The sequence below is a fragment of the Talaromyces stipitatus genome, genomic scaffold (genome assembly GCF_000003125.1).
Source record: "Talaromyces stipitatus ATCC 10500 scf_1105507295527 genomic scaffold, whole genome shotgun sequence".
Classification (NCBI taxonomy): domain Eukaryota; kingdom Fungi; phylum Ascomycota; class Eurotiomycetes; order Eurotiales; family Trichocomaceae; genus Talaromyces; species Talaromyces stipitatus.
This window is the reverse complement of record NW_002990114.1, coordinates 2,292,938-2,306,394: the sequence shown is the minus strand read 5'-3', so window position 1 is coordinate 2,306,394 and position 13,457 is coordinate 2,292,938. Positions and strand designations below refer to the sequence as shown.

The 13,457-nt window shown below is 45.1% G+C and overlaps 6 protein-coding genes across 6 annotated transcripts, besides 1 other annotated feature; 5 read left to right on the top strand and 1 right to left on the bottom strand.

The window, feature by feature from the left end:
* Positions 1-483: 483 nt before the first annotated feature.
* TSTA_088910 (early nodulin 75 precursor, putative) lies at positions 484-2,317 on the top strand (the record flags this gene model as incomplete). Its single annotated transcript, XM_002478573.1, has 4 exons — positions 484-551; positions 618-876; positions 946-1,122; positions 1,178-2,317. The coding sequence occupies 4 exons, from the start codon at positions 484-486 to the stop codon at positions 2,315-2,317; spliced, it is 1,644 nt and encodes a 547-aa protein (XP_002478618.1).
* A 477-nt stretch (positions 2,318-2,794) lies between these two features.
* TSTA_088900 (60S ribosome biogenesis protein Brx1, putative) lies at positions 2,795-3,975 on the top strand (the record flags this gene model as incomplete). The annotated part of the gene is made up of 2 exons (XM_002478572.1): positions 2,795-3,051; positions 3,117-3,975. 2 exons carry the CDS (start codon positions 2,795-2,797, stop codon positions 3,973-3,975), a joined length of 1,116 nt encoding a protein of 371 aa, XP_002478617.1.
* Positions 3,976-5,748: 1,773 nt separating this feature from the next.
* TSTA_088890 (transposon, putative) lies at positions 5,749-7,469 on the top strand (the record flags this gene model as incomplete). Its single annotated transcript, XM_002478571.1, has 2 exons — positions 5,749-6,504; positions 6,526-7,469. The coding sequence occupies exons 1-2, from the start codon at positions 5,802-5,804 to the stop codon at positions 7,467-7,469; spliced, it is 1,647 nt and encodes a 548-aa protein (XP_002478616.1). The 5' UTR covers positions 5,749-5,801.
* Positions 5,847-7,316: a mobile genetic element.
* A 326-nt stretch (positions 7,470-7,795) lies between the features above and the next one.
* On the top strand, positions 7,796-9,247 carry TSTA_088880 (F-box domain protein; the record flags this gene model as incomplete). Its single annotated transcript, XM_002478570.1, has 2 exons — positions 7,796-7,840; positions 8,138-9,247. 2 exons carry the CDS (start codon positions 7,796-7,798, stop codon positions 9,245-9,247), a joined length of 1,155 nt encoding a protein of 384 aa, XP_002478615.1.
* A 68-nt stretch (positions 9,248-9,315) lies between these two features.
* Positions 9,316-10,393, bottom strand: TSTA_088870 (uncharacterized protein; the record flags this gene model as incomplete). Its single annotated transcript, XM_002478569.1, has 4 exons — positions 9,316-9,492; positions 9,603-9,985; positions 10,047-10,241; positions 10,321-10,393. The coding sequence occupies 4 exons, from the start codon at positions 10,391-10,393 to the stop codon at positions 9,316-9,318; spliced, it is 828 nt and encodes a 275-aa protein (XP_002478614.1).
* Positions 10,394-10,811: 418 nt separating this feature from the next.
* TSTA_088860 (ATP-dependent Clp protease, putative) lies at positions 10,812-12,745 on the top strand (the record flags this gene model as incomplete). The annotated part of the gene is made up of 2 exons (XM_002478568.1): positions 10,812-11,271; positions 11,340-12,745. 2 exons carry the CDS (start codon positions 10,812-10,814, stop codon positions 12,743-12,745), a joined length of 1,866 nt encoding a protein of 621 aa, XP_002478613.1.
* Between the last annotated feature and the right edge of the window lie 712 nt (positions 12,746-13,457).

Below are 13,457 nucleotides of genomic sequence, written 5' to 3'. Positions count from 1 at the left end.
AGCAAATCACAATCTTGGGTTCTTGATTAGTGACTGGAAAATATAATACCATTGCCAATTGGTGAGTATTTAGCAGAAAATCGATGATTTTGACATTGCTTGAATCTCTTTTTTTTTTGTCTAAAACCTCTGTAGTTGTCTGTATCGTGCTGTTTTGGCTTCGTGTGATGGTGTGTCGTCGATCTGCTGTTTGAGGCCTCAAAATGATTTACATTACACACTAAGACAATTTTGGACTAGAGCAAAATCTGTGCCTGAATTCCGGGGCAGCAACCTGACTCCACAATCTTATCAAATCAACTGATCTGATCGATGCTCTGCTGCCCAAACTGACCAGCTTAAAACAACCTTTCAAAGCTTTTTCAAAATGTTTAAATTATCGTGAACGAAAGAATCTTACTGTCGTCCCCGCTGGTCGAATTTCCAATCCTTCTCCTTCCTCAATAAATACTTTGTGAGCTCGACTATTCTCCGTCCGGCTTCATGGCCGCAGAGGAACCCCAAGATAGCGCGGGGCCTTCATCTCCACCACCCCCGTTACCAGAAGGATGGTAAGTAATTTATCTCTGCCTGTTGAATGAAGCTTGTTTGATGCTAATTCATGCCGCAAATAATAGGCTAGCACAATGGGAAGGCGTGTCACGGAAATGGTACTACGTCCAACGCGCAACGGGCAAGTCACAATGGGACATCCCCACAGAACCCGTGATATTAACGCCATCTACCACACCTGGTTCAATTGGTAATGGTCCAACGCAAGCACCCAGAGTCGGATCGCAGTCGTTGAGTCCACAGACTCTGGCGGCTGAGTCGCCGGATTTGAGTGCTTCGAGGGGTCTGTTTAGTGGTAATTCAACTACGAGACCTGGTTTGTCTGTATGAAACATCATATCTTTTCTATCCGTCGATGTGGATAGACAAAGGAAATGCTAATGTGTGGTACAGGGTGTGCTTGGATCTGGTGGGAATTCAGCAATAACGCAGATAGCCGATAGAGTAATTGGTAGGATTGCGAAGGATTTCATTCCTGGTAAACATGGTATTCAATCGTCGCCGGGCGTCTCGAATAATTCTAGCTCGCATGGGTCTTATGGATCGGGGCATAATACATTGCAGAATCAGGTAGGGCAGCCAGAGTGTTATTATCCGTTGTGTGACAAGCTGACAGTGATCGCAGGCTGGACAGAATTCCTTCGGCTACGCATCTACGGGTCAGTCTGGTACGTATACGGGGAGTGCACCACAATACTATCCGCCAGGACAAACGGGCCCCCAGCCAAGCGATATCCCTCAACATCCACCTGCAGGTTCCTCAGCATATCCATCTCAATATCATGCCGGGAATCAGCCAGTCCAGCCTAATCAGTTCTCCTCTGTGAATCCGGGATCACAGCAGCCGTGGCCGACTCAAACTTCATTCTCTCAAAACCCTCATCCCGCATATCAGCAGCCAGAAACATATGGGCATGTCAATAATCTTTCCGGAAACATTCCACCTCAACCAGAATGGCAAGCTGGCGCACATCCACCTGTACCTCATTCTACGAAACCTGGGGGTCCTTTACCGCAACCTGGCTCCAATATTTCATCTGCAATAACTAATAGCCACCCACCACCACCGAGTGGTAATTATCAACCTCCTTATCATCAACAAGCCCCTCAACATACGACTCAACAAGGACCGGATCCTTATGGTCATGGCCAGTACCAGTACCCCTATCAACAGGCCCTGCACGGAAACCCAAGCATAGGAGGACCTACGCAACCAGGTCAACAACAACAGCAACAATACGCCAGCACTTACCAACAACACCCCCAGGTTCCAAGTTCCCAGCATTCATCACCATATCATTCCAATAGTGGACCGATATCAGCACCTCCACCTGGTATTCCGAACTTCCAACAGCAATCAAACCAGCTCCCACATCCTAACAACCTGATATCACCACCGAACCAATACCCGCCAAACAACATCCCAAACAATCCTCCCTCACATACCCCCGCGTTTGCCGTAGAGCTACCAGACAATCAAATCAATCCCAAGCATCAAATGATGAATATGCAAAACCGTCCGCCTAATCAACACCAATACGGTCAGCAGCAACAGGTATACCCACCACAACTCGATATGCCTCAGAAACCTCACCAGCCGCCGGCCCCCAATTCTGCCATGGGCTTGGATATAAGACCTAGTCCTACCCCCATGCGACATACGCCAACGGATCCGTCATTTGTGAGTGGACCGTGGACGTCGCCGCCTGCGACTATAGGTCATCATTATCCGCCGAATAGGTATAACAATCCTGGTGGCTACTAGAAGTTTGTATTATGTAAACTTTACTTTGCTATGTCCGAGTGTTTTTTTTTTTGGCAGATTATCGTTCTTGCTGTCACTATGTATACGATCATGATTGCTCGGCGTTAGAATGTACACATGATGATATCCATGAATGAGCTTGATTGGGGCAGCAGTAAATTATAGACCATGACTACTTTTATCCAAGTTCAGGCTCACATTACTCAACAGGTCAACTCTGCAAATCCTACTTGAGCAACGAAATGATTGATATGTAGCTGTTCCACCAGCCAATCACATCAATTGAAGCTTCGCTGTGGGTCCGGATACTATGAAGGCGGTGAAAACTTCTCCAAGGGAAAAAAAATATTCTGCCGTTTTTAGTCCATCCCGATTAAAAAGTCAAAAAAGAATCCGTCGCATTTATTTGCTCTCTACAATCAATTATCTTCTTCTCTGATCTCATCAAGAATAACAATCAGAAGAAGACGGAAGAAAATGGCGTCTGTGTATAAATCAATATCGAAAAAGAAGCAAGAGCGCCTCGTCGCCGACGAAGTGGACGAAGATGAAGATGTGGATATGAACGATTTGATTGATGAAGAGACGAGTGACAGCGACGATGAAGATGAAGAGGAAGATGGAAGTAAGGAGAATGCTGTGAATGACTCGAATGGTCAGCAAACGAATAAAAATGAAGGGTTCATGCCGAAGACTCGAGTATTGATGCTTACATCTAGGGGTGTTACGCACCGGTACGTTTTCCACATTTATATTCGCTTCGAAGTCGATATCAACTACTAATTGGATACAATTGCAGACACCGATATTTACTTTCCGATCTCTCTGCGCTACTTCCTCATACACACAAGGAGAACAAGTTAGACACCAAGAAAAGTGGAGGATATAACATGCTACTTAACTCACTCGCTGAACTACACTCTTGCAACGTCGTCTTCTTCCTCGAAGCCCGCAAACGCGGTCAGGATCTATACCTGTGGCTCTCGCGCCCACCCAATGGTCCTACCATCAAGTTTTCTGTCACAAACTTGCATACCATGGGCGAAATGGGTACTGGGTTTGCGGGAAACTGTTTGAAAGGTGGTCGCGGCGTCGTCGTCTTTGACAAATCCTTTGACGAAAAGGGCCCTGAAGCCGTCGGTCAGACCGGTACTGAGTACCGTGGACTTATCAGGGAGATGCTTCGCAAAGTGTTTTGTGTCCCTAAGCGTGGTGTCAAGGGCATGAAGCCATTCGTTGATCGCATTATCGGTGTGTTTGGTGTTGATGGCAAAATCTGGATCAGAGTCTATGAAATCCGGGAGTCGGAAGCAGGAGCCAAGAGCAAAGAGGAGCAGGCAGATGGAGAAGGAAACAAAAAATCAGCCAAGGGCTCAAAGACTAGTGGGCCGGAAGTCTCACTCGTCGAAATTGGTCCCCGTTTTGTCCTCACTCCCATCGTCATTCTAGAGGGTAGTTTTGGTGGGCCCGTCATCTACGAGAATAAGGAGTACGTGAGCCCGAACCAAGTCCGTCGCGATATACGTCTTGAGAAGGCCAGTCGATATGCGCAAAGGCGCGACGTCCAGACCGATCACGAGGTCAAGAAATCAGCCTTGGGTCTCGGAAAGGAAAGCAGAAAAAGAGATGCTTTAGATACTAGGGAAGTGTTTGGCTAAGTCCATAACAGAGTTCTTCGTCTTTCGATTTTCGTGGAGATATCCTTAGGCACATGCATTATGTTCAGTTTTCGACTGTGCTGGCGGCGTTTGGTGTTAGTTGATATACATAGGTATTGAAAAGTCTTATCTTCCTTAATCTGCACCCGGTGTGCATATTTTTTGATTGTATCACATCTCATGTTAGTTAACATATCGATACGTTGGGGCTCCCACTAGATGCACGGGTCCGCGCACATTATGTAATACTGAAGCTTATGTAAGCACAAAATTACGGTATTGGTCTTACTGATGGATTCTCAATAATTACCTGCAGCACTCTCTCCCTTATCAACATATGGGCCTATGTCTACGGCCAGCTCGTTTCCAGTCGATTGTCTCCCTCCCGAAGCCGTCTACGAGTCCTGAGGAGCTTATTTATATCAATTAATACGTGGGCTCTCACCAGAGGTTATGCCTTTACACAGGAAGGTCGACAAGAGAAGAGAGCGGGAGAGTTACCGCTACATAAGCATGCGGTCAAGGCCGCCGACAACCTGATGCGTCGAGAGAGCGCCGAAAACAACCACTAGCTGTCCCTATAACCCTAAATAATCCCTAATCTTAACCCCTTGAGAATCTATCAGCAAGACTAATACCGTAACTTTATGCTTACATAAGCTTCATTATTAACGTAATCGGACACTGTGACGGCTGCAAGAATCGCTGTCGTGTGAGCTCGGTCCTTTGTAGTGCCGCTCCGTGGCCTCGTTGAGCCCTAAGCCCTAGCTGGCCGTACAACGGGATATCCCTTTGTTGTTACGACTTCCTATTTAGGCACCGACGAGACGATACGCGCTTACAAAGGGCTGTAGCGAGCTCACACACAGATTCTTCCTTTCCCCTTCTTTTCTGTATGCTTAGTTTCTTGAAGATGAGCTACCCTAGAGTTTAGGCCTGAGCAAATGTCACAGACACCACTGACACCAACCCGCCAGTCTGCGTATCGCATATAAAATAGCCATTACTACCACCAAGATATTTCAACAAAAATATATATAAATCATAGGTGAAAATTAGATATATAGTTTGTATGTAGGCTTTGAATGATAGACCGTTCTAAAAACTTAGCGATTGAGTAAGTATTAATCAATATTACTGTAACATACGACCAATCCAACCAAGTGATATTCACTATCTAGGTGCCAGTGCTGACGAGAAACTGAGTATGAAGAGGAAAACTATCTATCAAGGAGGAACAGCCCGTATTTAAACCTCTACCCATATTTACTCATTGATAGTAACGTCCATCTCATACAAACCTCTGTTGCCTCACCCGCATCTCAATAGGGAATCAGTGCGTATCAATAACAAATGACAATGCCGATTGATATCACATTTATTGATGGAGACCTTAATTCAAAGGATTCCCAATCAATAAGTGACGCCAAGCCGAAAGCTAGGGCTGAGCCGTCACAATTACATGATATTACAAAAAATCCAGAATACTCCGTTGTATTTTAGTATTTTTCGTGAGTCAGGAATATTTCGTAAAAGTTTTAAAGTACATTATTAGCAAAGCTTATAGCTGTATATATCTAACTTTCATCTATGATTTCGATATATTTTTGTTGAGATATCTTGGCAGTAAGGGCTATTTTATATGCGATACGCAGACTGGCGGGTTGGTGTCAGTGGCGGGTGGGTGTCCGATTACGCTACATAACGTGCGCGGACCCGTGCACCTAAGTTAACGTAATTCCCAAGCGAACCGCCCACCCAAGCGACCCGCCCACCTCCCCGAAAAATAACTCTCTATATTGATTTCTCATATTTCAACCGTCAAAATGCCACCAATTCGCAAGAAAGATCCCTTAAAATCTGCTCAGATAGAGGGAAAGATCCAGTTAGCTATTTCTGATTTGAAAAATGGAAGAATTTCCAATATTCGTGAAGCTACAAGGATTTATGATATTCCTCGTACGACTCTCCGAGATCGACTCAAAGGCATTGAATATAAAGGTGAAAAGCGCGCCAACCACCATAAATTGACTCAATCTGAGGAGGATTCACTTGTCAAATGGGTTCTTGATTTAGATCGACGTGGATTACCTCCCCGACATTCTCTTGTACGAGAAATGGTCAATTATCTTCTACAACAACATGGAAAATCACAAGTTGGAAAAAACTGGGTGACCAATCTGATTAAACGCCGTCCGGAGATTGATTCTAAATTCGCAAGGAAATATAACTATGAACGTGCCAAATGTGAAGATCCAAAGATAATTCAAGAACATTTTGACCGCGTACGAGCTGCTATATCTGAGTATGGAATCTTACCAGAAGATATCTATAACTTTGATGAGACTGGCTTTGCTATGGGACTCTGTGCATCTGCGAAGGTTATTACTGGAAGCGATCGATATGCTCAGCCAAAGCTTTTACAGCCTGGAAATCGAGAATGGGTGACTGCAATTGAAGCAACAAATTCAACTGGTTGGGCGTTACCTTCGTACATTATTTTCAAAGCAAAGAAAAACGTACGATTAGGTTGGTTTGAGGATCTTCCAGATGATTGGAGAATCAATATTAGCGATAATGGTTGGACAACAGATCAAATAGGATTAGAATGGCTTAAAACCCATTTTATTCCTAATATTAATGATCGTACAATGGGAAAATACCGAATGTTGATTCTTGATGGCCATGGAAGCCATTTGACTCCAGAATTTGATCGTACATGCACTGAGAATAATATTATTCCAATCTGCATGCCACCTCATTCTTCGCATCTATTACAGCCTCTTGATGTTGGCTGTTTTGCAGTTTTAAAACGGTATTATGGGCAGGTTGTTGAGCAACGAATGAGGCTTGGATTCAATCATATCGACAAAATGGACTTTTTAACAGCATTTCCACAGGCTCGTACAGTGGCATATAAAGCTCAATCTATTCAGAATAGCCTCGCAGCCACTGGATTAGTGCCTTTCAATCCAGATCGAGTTCTTCAATATCTTAATATTCAATTGAAGACTCCAACCCCCCCTCCAAGTCGATCAAGCAATACAGCATCATCCTGCTTACAAACACCTCAAAATATACGCCAATTTGTACGCCAGTCAACTACAATCAATAAACATATAAATGAGCGCACAGGAAATCAGAATCAAGAAATCAATCAGGCAGTTATACGGTTGTCAAAAGCCTACGAAATACTAGCGAATGATACTTTACTCGTACGGAAAGAAAACCATGATTTACGAGCTGCGAATGAAAAAGAGAAGCAAAAACGCCAAAAATCTAAGAAACAGATATCTATTGAGCATGGGATTACTAGTGAAGAAGCTCAAGCGCTTGTACAAGGTCACGTTGAGGCATCTCAAGCTGTTATGGCTGCTCCAGTTGAGCCGGAGCTCCCAGCTTCTCAAGCAGTCGTACGCCGCCAATTTCGCTGCAGTGGTTGTGGTGTTGAAGGACATAAAATTAATCGATGTCCTAATCGTACTACTAATTAATTTTTTGTATATAATTTGTATGTGATTAAGAAATTGTGATTTGAAATCAATATAGAGAGTTATTTTTCGGGGAGGTGGGCGGGTCGCTTGGGTGGGCGGTTCGCTTGGGAATTACGTTAGTGGGAGCCATGCGTTGGCTGGTCGCTTACGTAAACACAACCATCAGACTGACTTGGCGCGGGCGTATAAATACATAAAGGTGTCAGCCGCGTCCGAACCTCTTCATTTCCCGTTCCTTCAACAACCATCAAGCTATGGCTGCTCATAGGACCAACGGTCCTGCAAGTTTGCAGGTCCGTTCTATTCAGCATATATGCTGTAACACGATGACTTGTCTCAAATTTGGTACACTTGAATCCCCCAAGGAAGGGGTCAGCTTCAAGTAGATCATTCGGTGCCACTAGTGACGGCTTTTGAGCGCATATGACGCGCGAAGAAGTCGTCTACACTCTCATATTTTGAGATATTCATTTGCTTATTAATTAAAAATCTTCGGTACATCATTGCATTATATCGAATACTATTCAGAAACGACTCAACGCTATCTTAGACCGATTATCAGACTTTCACTTACTAGGTATGCGTCCTTTGTCAGTTATCGGCTGATTCATCTCATACTAACTCCTCTTGATATCTACAGAACCATTCTCAATCATAGCATCTACTAGACCTTCCAACGGAGCTCTTCGCTCCAAATCTTCCGCTCTAACAATTCCATCTCCGACGTCGTGAATCTAGCTTCTACCAATCGTCGACTCCGTCAGGTTTTTGCTTCATCTTCCAGGGTCACCATTCTCATGAACGTCGCAGATGCGGAGTTCGGCCCAATACACGATATTATCCAGCTTATAACTCAAAACGCTAGTCAACCGGCGCATCTTATTCGATCTGCCTCGCAATCGGATGCGTTGCTGAAACAGGTTGTTCGGATTGGCCGCGTAGCGCAGAAATGGGAAGTTATATATCCGTTGAAGAAATGGAAATCCGACTATGAAAATCGTCGTCTTTTGACGGATGAGGAACGTTTTCGTTTACGGCGTGCGATTTATCGGCTGTGGCTGTATAATCGTGCTTTTCATACAAGTCAGTATGACCGTTTCTCGCGAAGATTGCGACCCGTTGTGGTTGAACGATCGCAATTGTTGCATAACTGGTCGACGTCAGAATTGGCGGAAATCGAAGATGTGCGCATGGTGATTCAGGATGTGGTGCAGAATCATATCTGTCCCAGCAACGGCAGTATTCAGCGCAAGTTCCATAAACGTTATCCGGAGAACCCAAACCCGTTATCTTTCAATATTCATCTGAACTATCGCCCAGAGCGATCAAACTTGTCCACGGGATCTTACTTTGGTCTTCTTGAGAACAGTAGTGCTATTTCAAACTATGACTCATTGTTCCACAATCACTATCACAGCAGTAATGCTTCCTCGTCATTATCACCATGGTCAAAACCATCTTCGTCATCCACATTTGCTGCCAAGCTTCGTACTGATCTCTTTCATGACCCCGGTCAGGAAGGCTGGGGCGACGAAATCCCGCATTATTATGTGGTGCAGGATATGCTCAAGCTTGATCCGGGAGAAGTACTTTGGCTACGAGATCATGCACCTTTGAAGGAGGATGTGGAGTCTTATGTGCATTCATTGGGTGATTGGTTTAGAAATAATGGAGAAACTTTTGTTGATACCTTGCTGTGGGTTATGAATGAGCGTGGAGAGGATGTAGAGGGATTGAAGATTGCTGTCGAGGATTGTGAGATGGGTATTGTGGCATAGCATTAGTGGATATAGTGCTAGATTCATGAAGTGTTATACTGTTACTCAACATCCATTACTTCTACCGATTAATCCTCGCTCTTAAATAGCTTCGACACCTGTAGTACGAACAAATTCTTTAACCACATCATCCCAGACCTTCTCAACAGCATCTCCACGGCGCAAATAGCCAATGTTTGAACAACAGCAGGGCCACCTTCCTCTCCCAGGTTGTCAACTGTATATACACCACTACCTTCTTCCCACTAATGCCCTTCGCAACTGCTACACCCTCAGGTGAAGCTATATCTCCAGAAGAGTGAGACGAAGCCGGATACTTAGCACTCGTAGCGTAAAACAAATGCCTCTGCCCAACCTCTTCCGGCGGAACGCTAATAAAAGGTTCCAAAATATTGGTTACAATATTGGCCACCCTTATGATTCCCTTAGTCCCTCGTCCAATATTACTCTTGACAAAAGCCGGGAAATCATGCACAAAGGATACTGTTGGAGCTTGGTCAGCGAAATGGGCCATGGTGAGAGTTATGAGGAAAGTCATGTGGCCTCTAACAGCTGAGAGGGGAAGCTTCCAGGCTTGTAGATCATCCAAGTGGATTTGACCTTCTTTTGTGCCGGCAAAGACGGACAGCAGGCGCCTGAGGCTGGTGGCTTGTTGGAGAAGGGGTAGTAAATTGGCAATGAAGCGGGCTCTAGAGTAGTGAGCGAGGGCTACGGAGTAATGTAGCTGCTCGGAGGTTTCTGTTTCGTCCACTTATAAGAGAACGTTATACTAAGAGTCAGTCGGAATCGGATTGCTTACTACCTCCGGTAGCCAATGATCCCTGACTTTGGAAAAGCAGATTAATTGCTGTCTCGTTGCCCTTAATCTGTTCACAGACTTTTGTCGGCCTCCATGATGAGACTGAGGTCTGCCTGGATGAAGGTATTTCTCCCTCGAGTTTTGTTGTCTTCGGATCTACAATGATGCTATCCGCAGCTTCCTTTGACCGCCCAACTAGATACACTCTAGGCTTGACGGTGTGTCAGACAAAGGCCCTCATTGCCAGTTCACTGATGCCACTGATGGCTCCGACAAAGACTCAGTCCGGATAGGAGTGCAGTAGCAATTCGCTTGTTTGAGGAGCGTACTTTGGCGAGTTCAACCATTTTCGACGTTTGATTTTACACTTCAGGGGCCAATATTTCTAAAAACAAGGGAATTATATTCGTATCTAGACATTTTTCTTCTCTCCAAGGCGGTGTTGTTATGCAGCGTATAGCGTATCAATTGCTTGATCGAGCACATGATGTTGGCTGGAACCTTATCAAGCCGATATGATAAGACGATAAGACAAGTCCGGGGTTGGACTAGCACGTGATAATCCCCGGAGTTACCGTCATCATCTCCGCTCCCGGTCCGCTTCCTTCATCGAGTCATCCAACCAACCACTCCCAGTCACATTGAATCACACCTCGATATCCAGCTGACAGGACATCCAAGTCATTGTCTGTTTGCATTTAGTGCCACGATATATGCGAATTATTGCACTGACATACGAATATCAATCCATAGACAGCTCTGAACATGAGGAGGCCGCCCATGCGGTTTCCCCGCCTTGCGGCCAACTTCGGCGGTCCACAACGATCATATTTACACACTGTCTACAGGCCATGGCGTATACCAATCACCTCATGCTGCTATAATAGCAGGAGTTTCTCATCGATAAGCGCTCTTCTGTCATCTTCCTTCAATCGCTCCGATTTCACCAGTCAACCTTTCACTGGAAGCTATGAAGCTGGACTTCCGACTTCCGGACCCTTGGGCTCCGCACCCGCCTTTGGAGCTCCAAGACTGACGCCTAGAATGCTCAAGCAGTATCTCGATCAATATGTTGTGGGACAGGATCGAGCAAAGAAGATTCTGAGTGTGGCTGTGTATAATCATTATCAGCGTATAATGGAGTTACAGCGACAGGAGGAAGCGGCTGCGGAAGCAATGGCACAAAAAGAGAGACGAGAGGCGATGGAGGCTCATCCGCTTGATAGTATGTTATTATCTTCATAAGTTTGAGGGAGAAATAATCGTGTTAACCTTGAGTTGATGAATTCACAGGTCATCAACGAACGATCCACATCGGCTCACCGATGCAAGATATGATAGAAAGCCGGCTCGGCCGCTCATCATCGTTTACCGATACTTCCATGACGCAGCTCGAAAAGTCAAATATCCTTCTACTAGGACCTTCAGGTGTGGGAAAGACATTAATGGCCAAGACTCTAGCTCGGGTTTTGGACGTACCGTTCAGCATGTCAGACTGTACGCCGTTCACGCAGGCCGGTTACATTGGAGAAGACGCTGATGTGTGTGTACATCGACTGCTTGCCGCCGCCAACTATGATGTGGAAAAGGCAGAGAGAGGTATTATATGTCTCGATGAAGTTGATAAGATTGCAACCGCTCGAGTCAGTCACGGTAAAGATGTCAGCGGAGAAGGTGTACAGCAAGCCCTCCTCAAGATTGTGGAGGGTACCACAATACAAGTACAGGTCAAACCAGAGAAAAATAGCTCTCGACCTGCCGGCGGAGCTCCGGGATCTTTTCCACCTGGTACAGCTCCAGGTTCTGGTTTCAATTCTTCATCAACTGCGTCTGGCCCTCCACCACAAAAGGGTGAAGTATACAATGTGAGGACAGACAACATCCTTTTCATATTCTCTGGCGCTTTTGTCGGGCTCAACAAGATAATTATGGATCGTATTTCGAAATCATCAATGGGATTTGGACAACCAGTTAGGGCATCTTCCATTTCATCCGGCAATGGTTCTTCGTCCCAGGATGCGTCCAACGAAACACCTATCCCTATCGCTCCAGGCTCTGAAGAAGAAGCTCTATACAAGAAGTACCTACCCTTTTTCACATCAGCGACTCCTCTCACTTCACAAGAAGAACCCATATATTTTAACCCTCTGGACCTTTCGACGCCAGCAGATCTACAAAAATACGGCTTCATCCCCGAACTCGTCGGTCGTATCCCAGTCACTACAGCACTTTCCTCCCTTAGTCATTCCCTCTTACTACGCATTCTCACCGAACCCCGCAACTCTCTCATAACGCAATACGAAACCTTATTCGACCTCTCCGGCATAAAATTAAGCTTCACCACCCCAGCACTCCATAAAATCGCCTCCAACGCTCTTACAATGGGCACAGGTGCCCGAGCCCTACGCACAGAACTAGAAACAATCCTCTCAGATGCAATGTTCGAAGCTCCCGGATCATCCGTGAAATTCGTCCTCGTCACTGAGAACGTGGCAGATCGACAGGAAAAACCAATCTATTTCGGACGTGGGCAGGGAAGCCGATTCCATTCCATGATTGCCGCTGAAGAGAGTGATTGGGAGAATAAGATGCAACGAGACAAGAAGCGGAACTCAACCAACCACGGCAATGGACATAAATCTGGAAGTAAAGTGTTGAGTTTTGCAGAGTATAGGAATCGGGCTTCTACTGCTGGCTGATATGCATTTCTGAGCATGGGATGTCACATATATATGGTTTTGTATTTGTTATTGACAACCTTGGAGATAGTTGAATTCATTATTTGAGATATTCCCATCAGTCATCCATATAATTTAGTCACATCATAAAGCCCCCTCAATCAGGCCCAATCGCGTAATGTATCATACACGTCAGAACCTCAACTATTATACAACATAACAACCGTAAATAAGCAAATAAGTACACGAATACAGTCTTCCACCATTGAAAACCTGATATGTAGGGCTGTTGACGATATTGGCCGAGGCGGATATTATTCGATCGGATATTGGCGGCGGATACTATTCGACTGGCGGATACGATATCTGCCATACCCGCGCCGATACTCGAGTTATCCACCATATATTCAATCAATGCTCAGCCAAGAGGCGCAAGACCATAATTATTAGCTCAGAAATTGCTCTCGTAACTAGTTCTGTAAGTTGTCTACCTGGATGAAAAGTGTAGCACAATCAATAATATAACTAGGTGGGATCATTTAGGCGCTTTATCACTCATTACATTGACAGTGAGCTATTTCCTATATACATTATCCATCAACATTAACATCCTTATTATTTCGGAATTCTGGACGTTCGCTATCTTAGCAAATGTGACATATCAAAATCAACTGTTTCTATCTCGTACACGGATATGACCAGCGACCACCTTGCCGTAGGCTCTGAGGTCAAG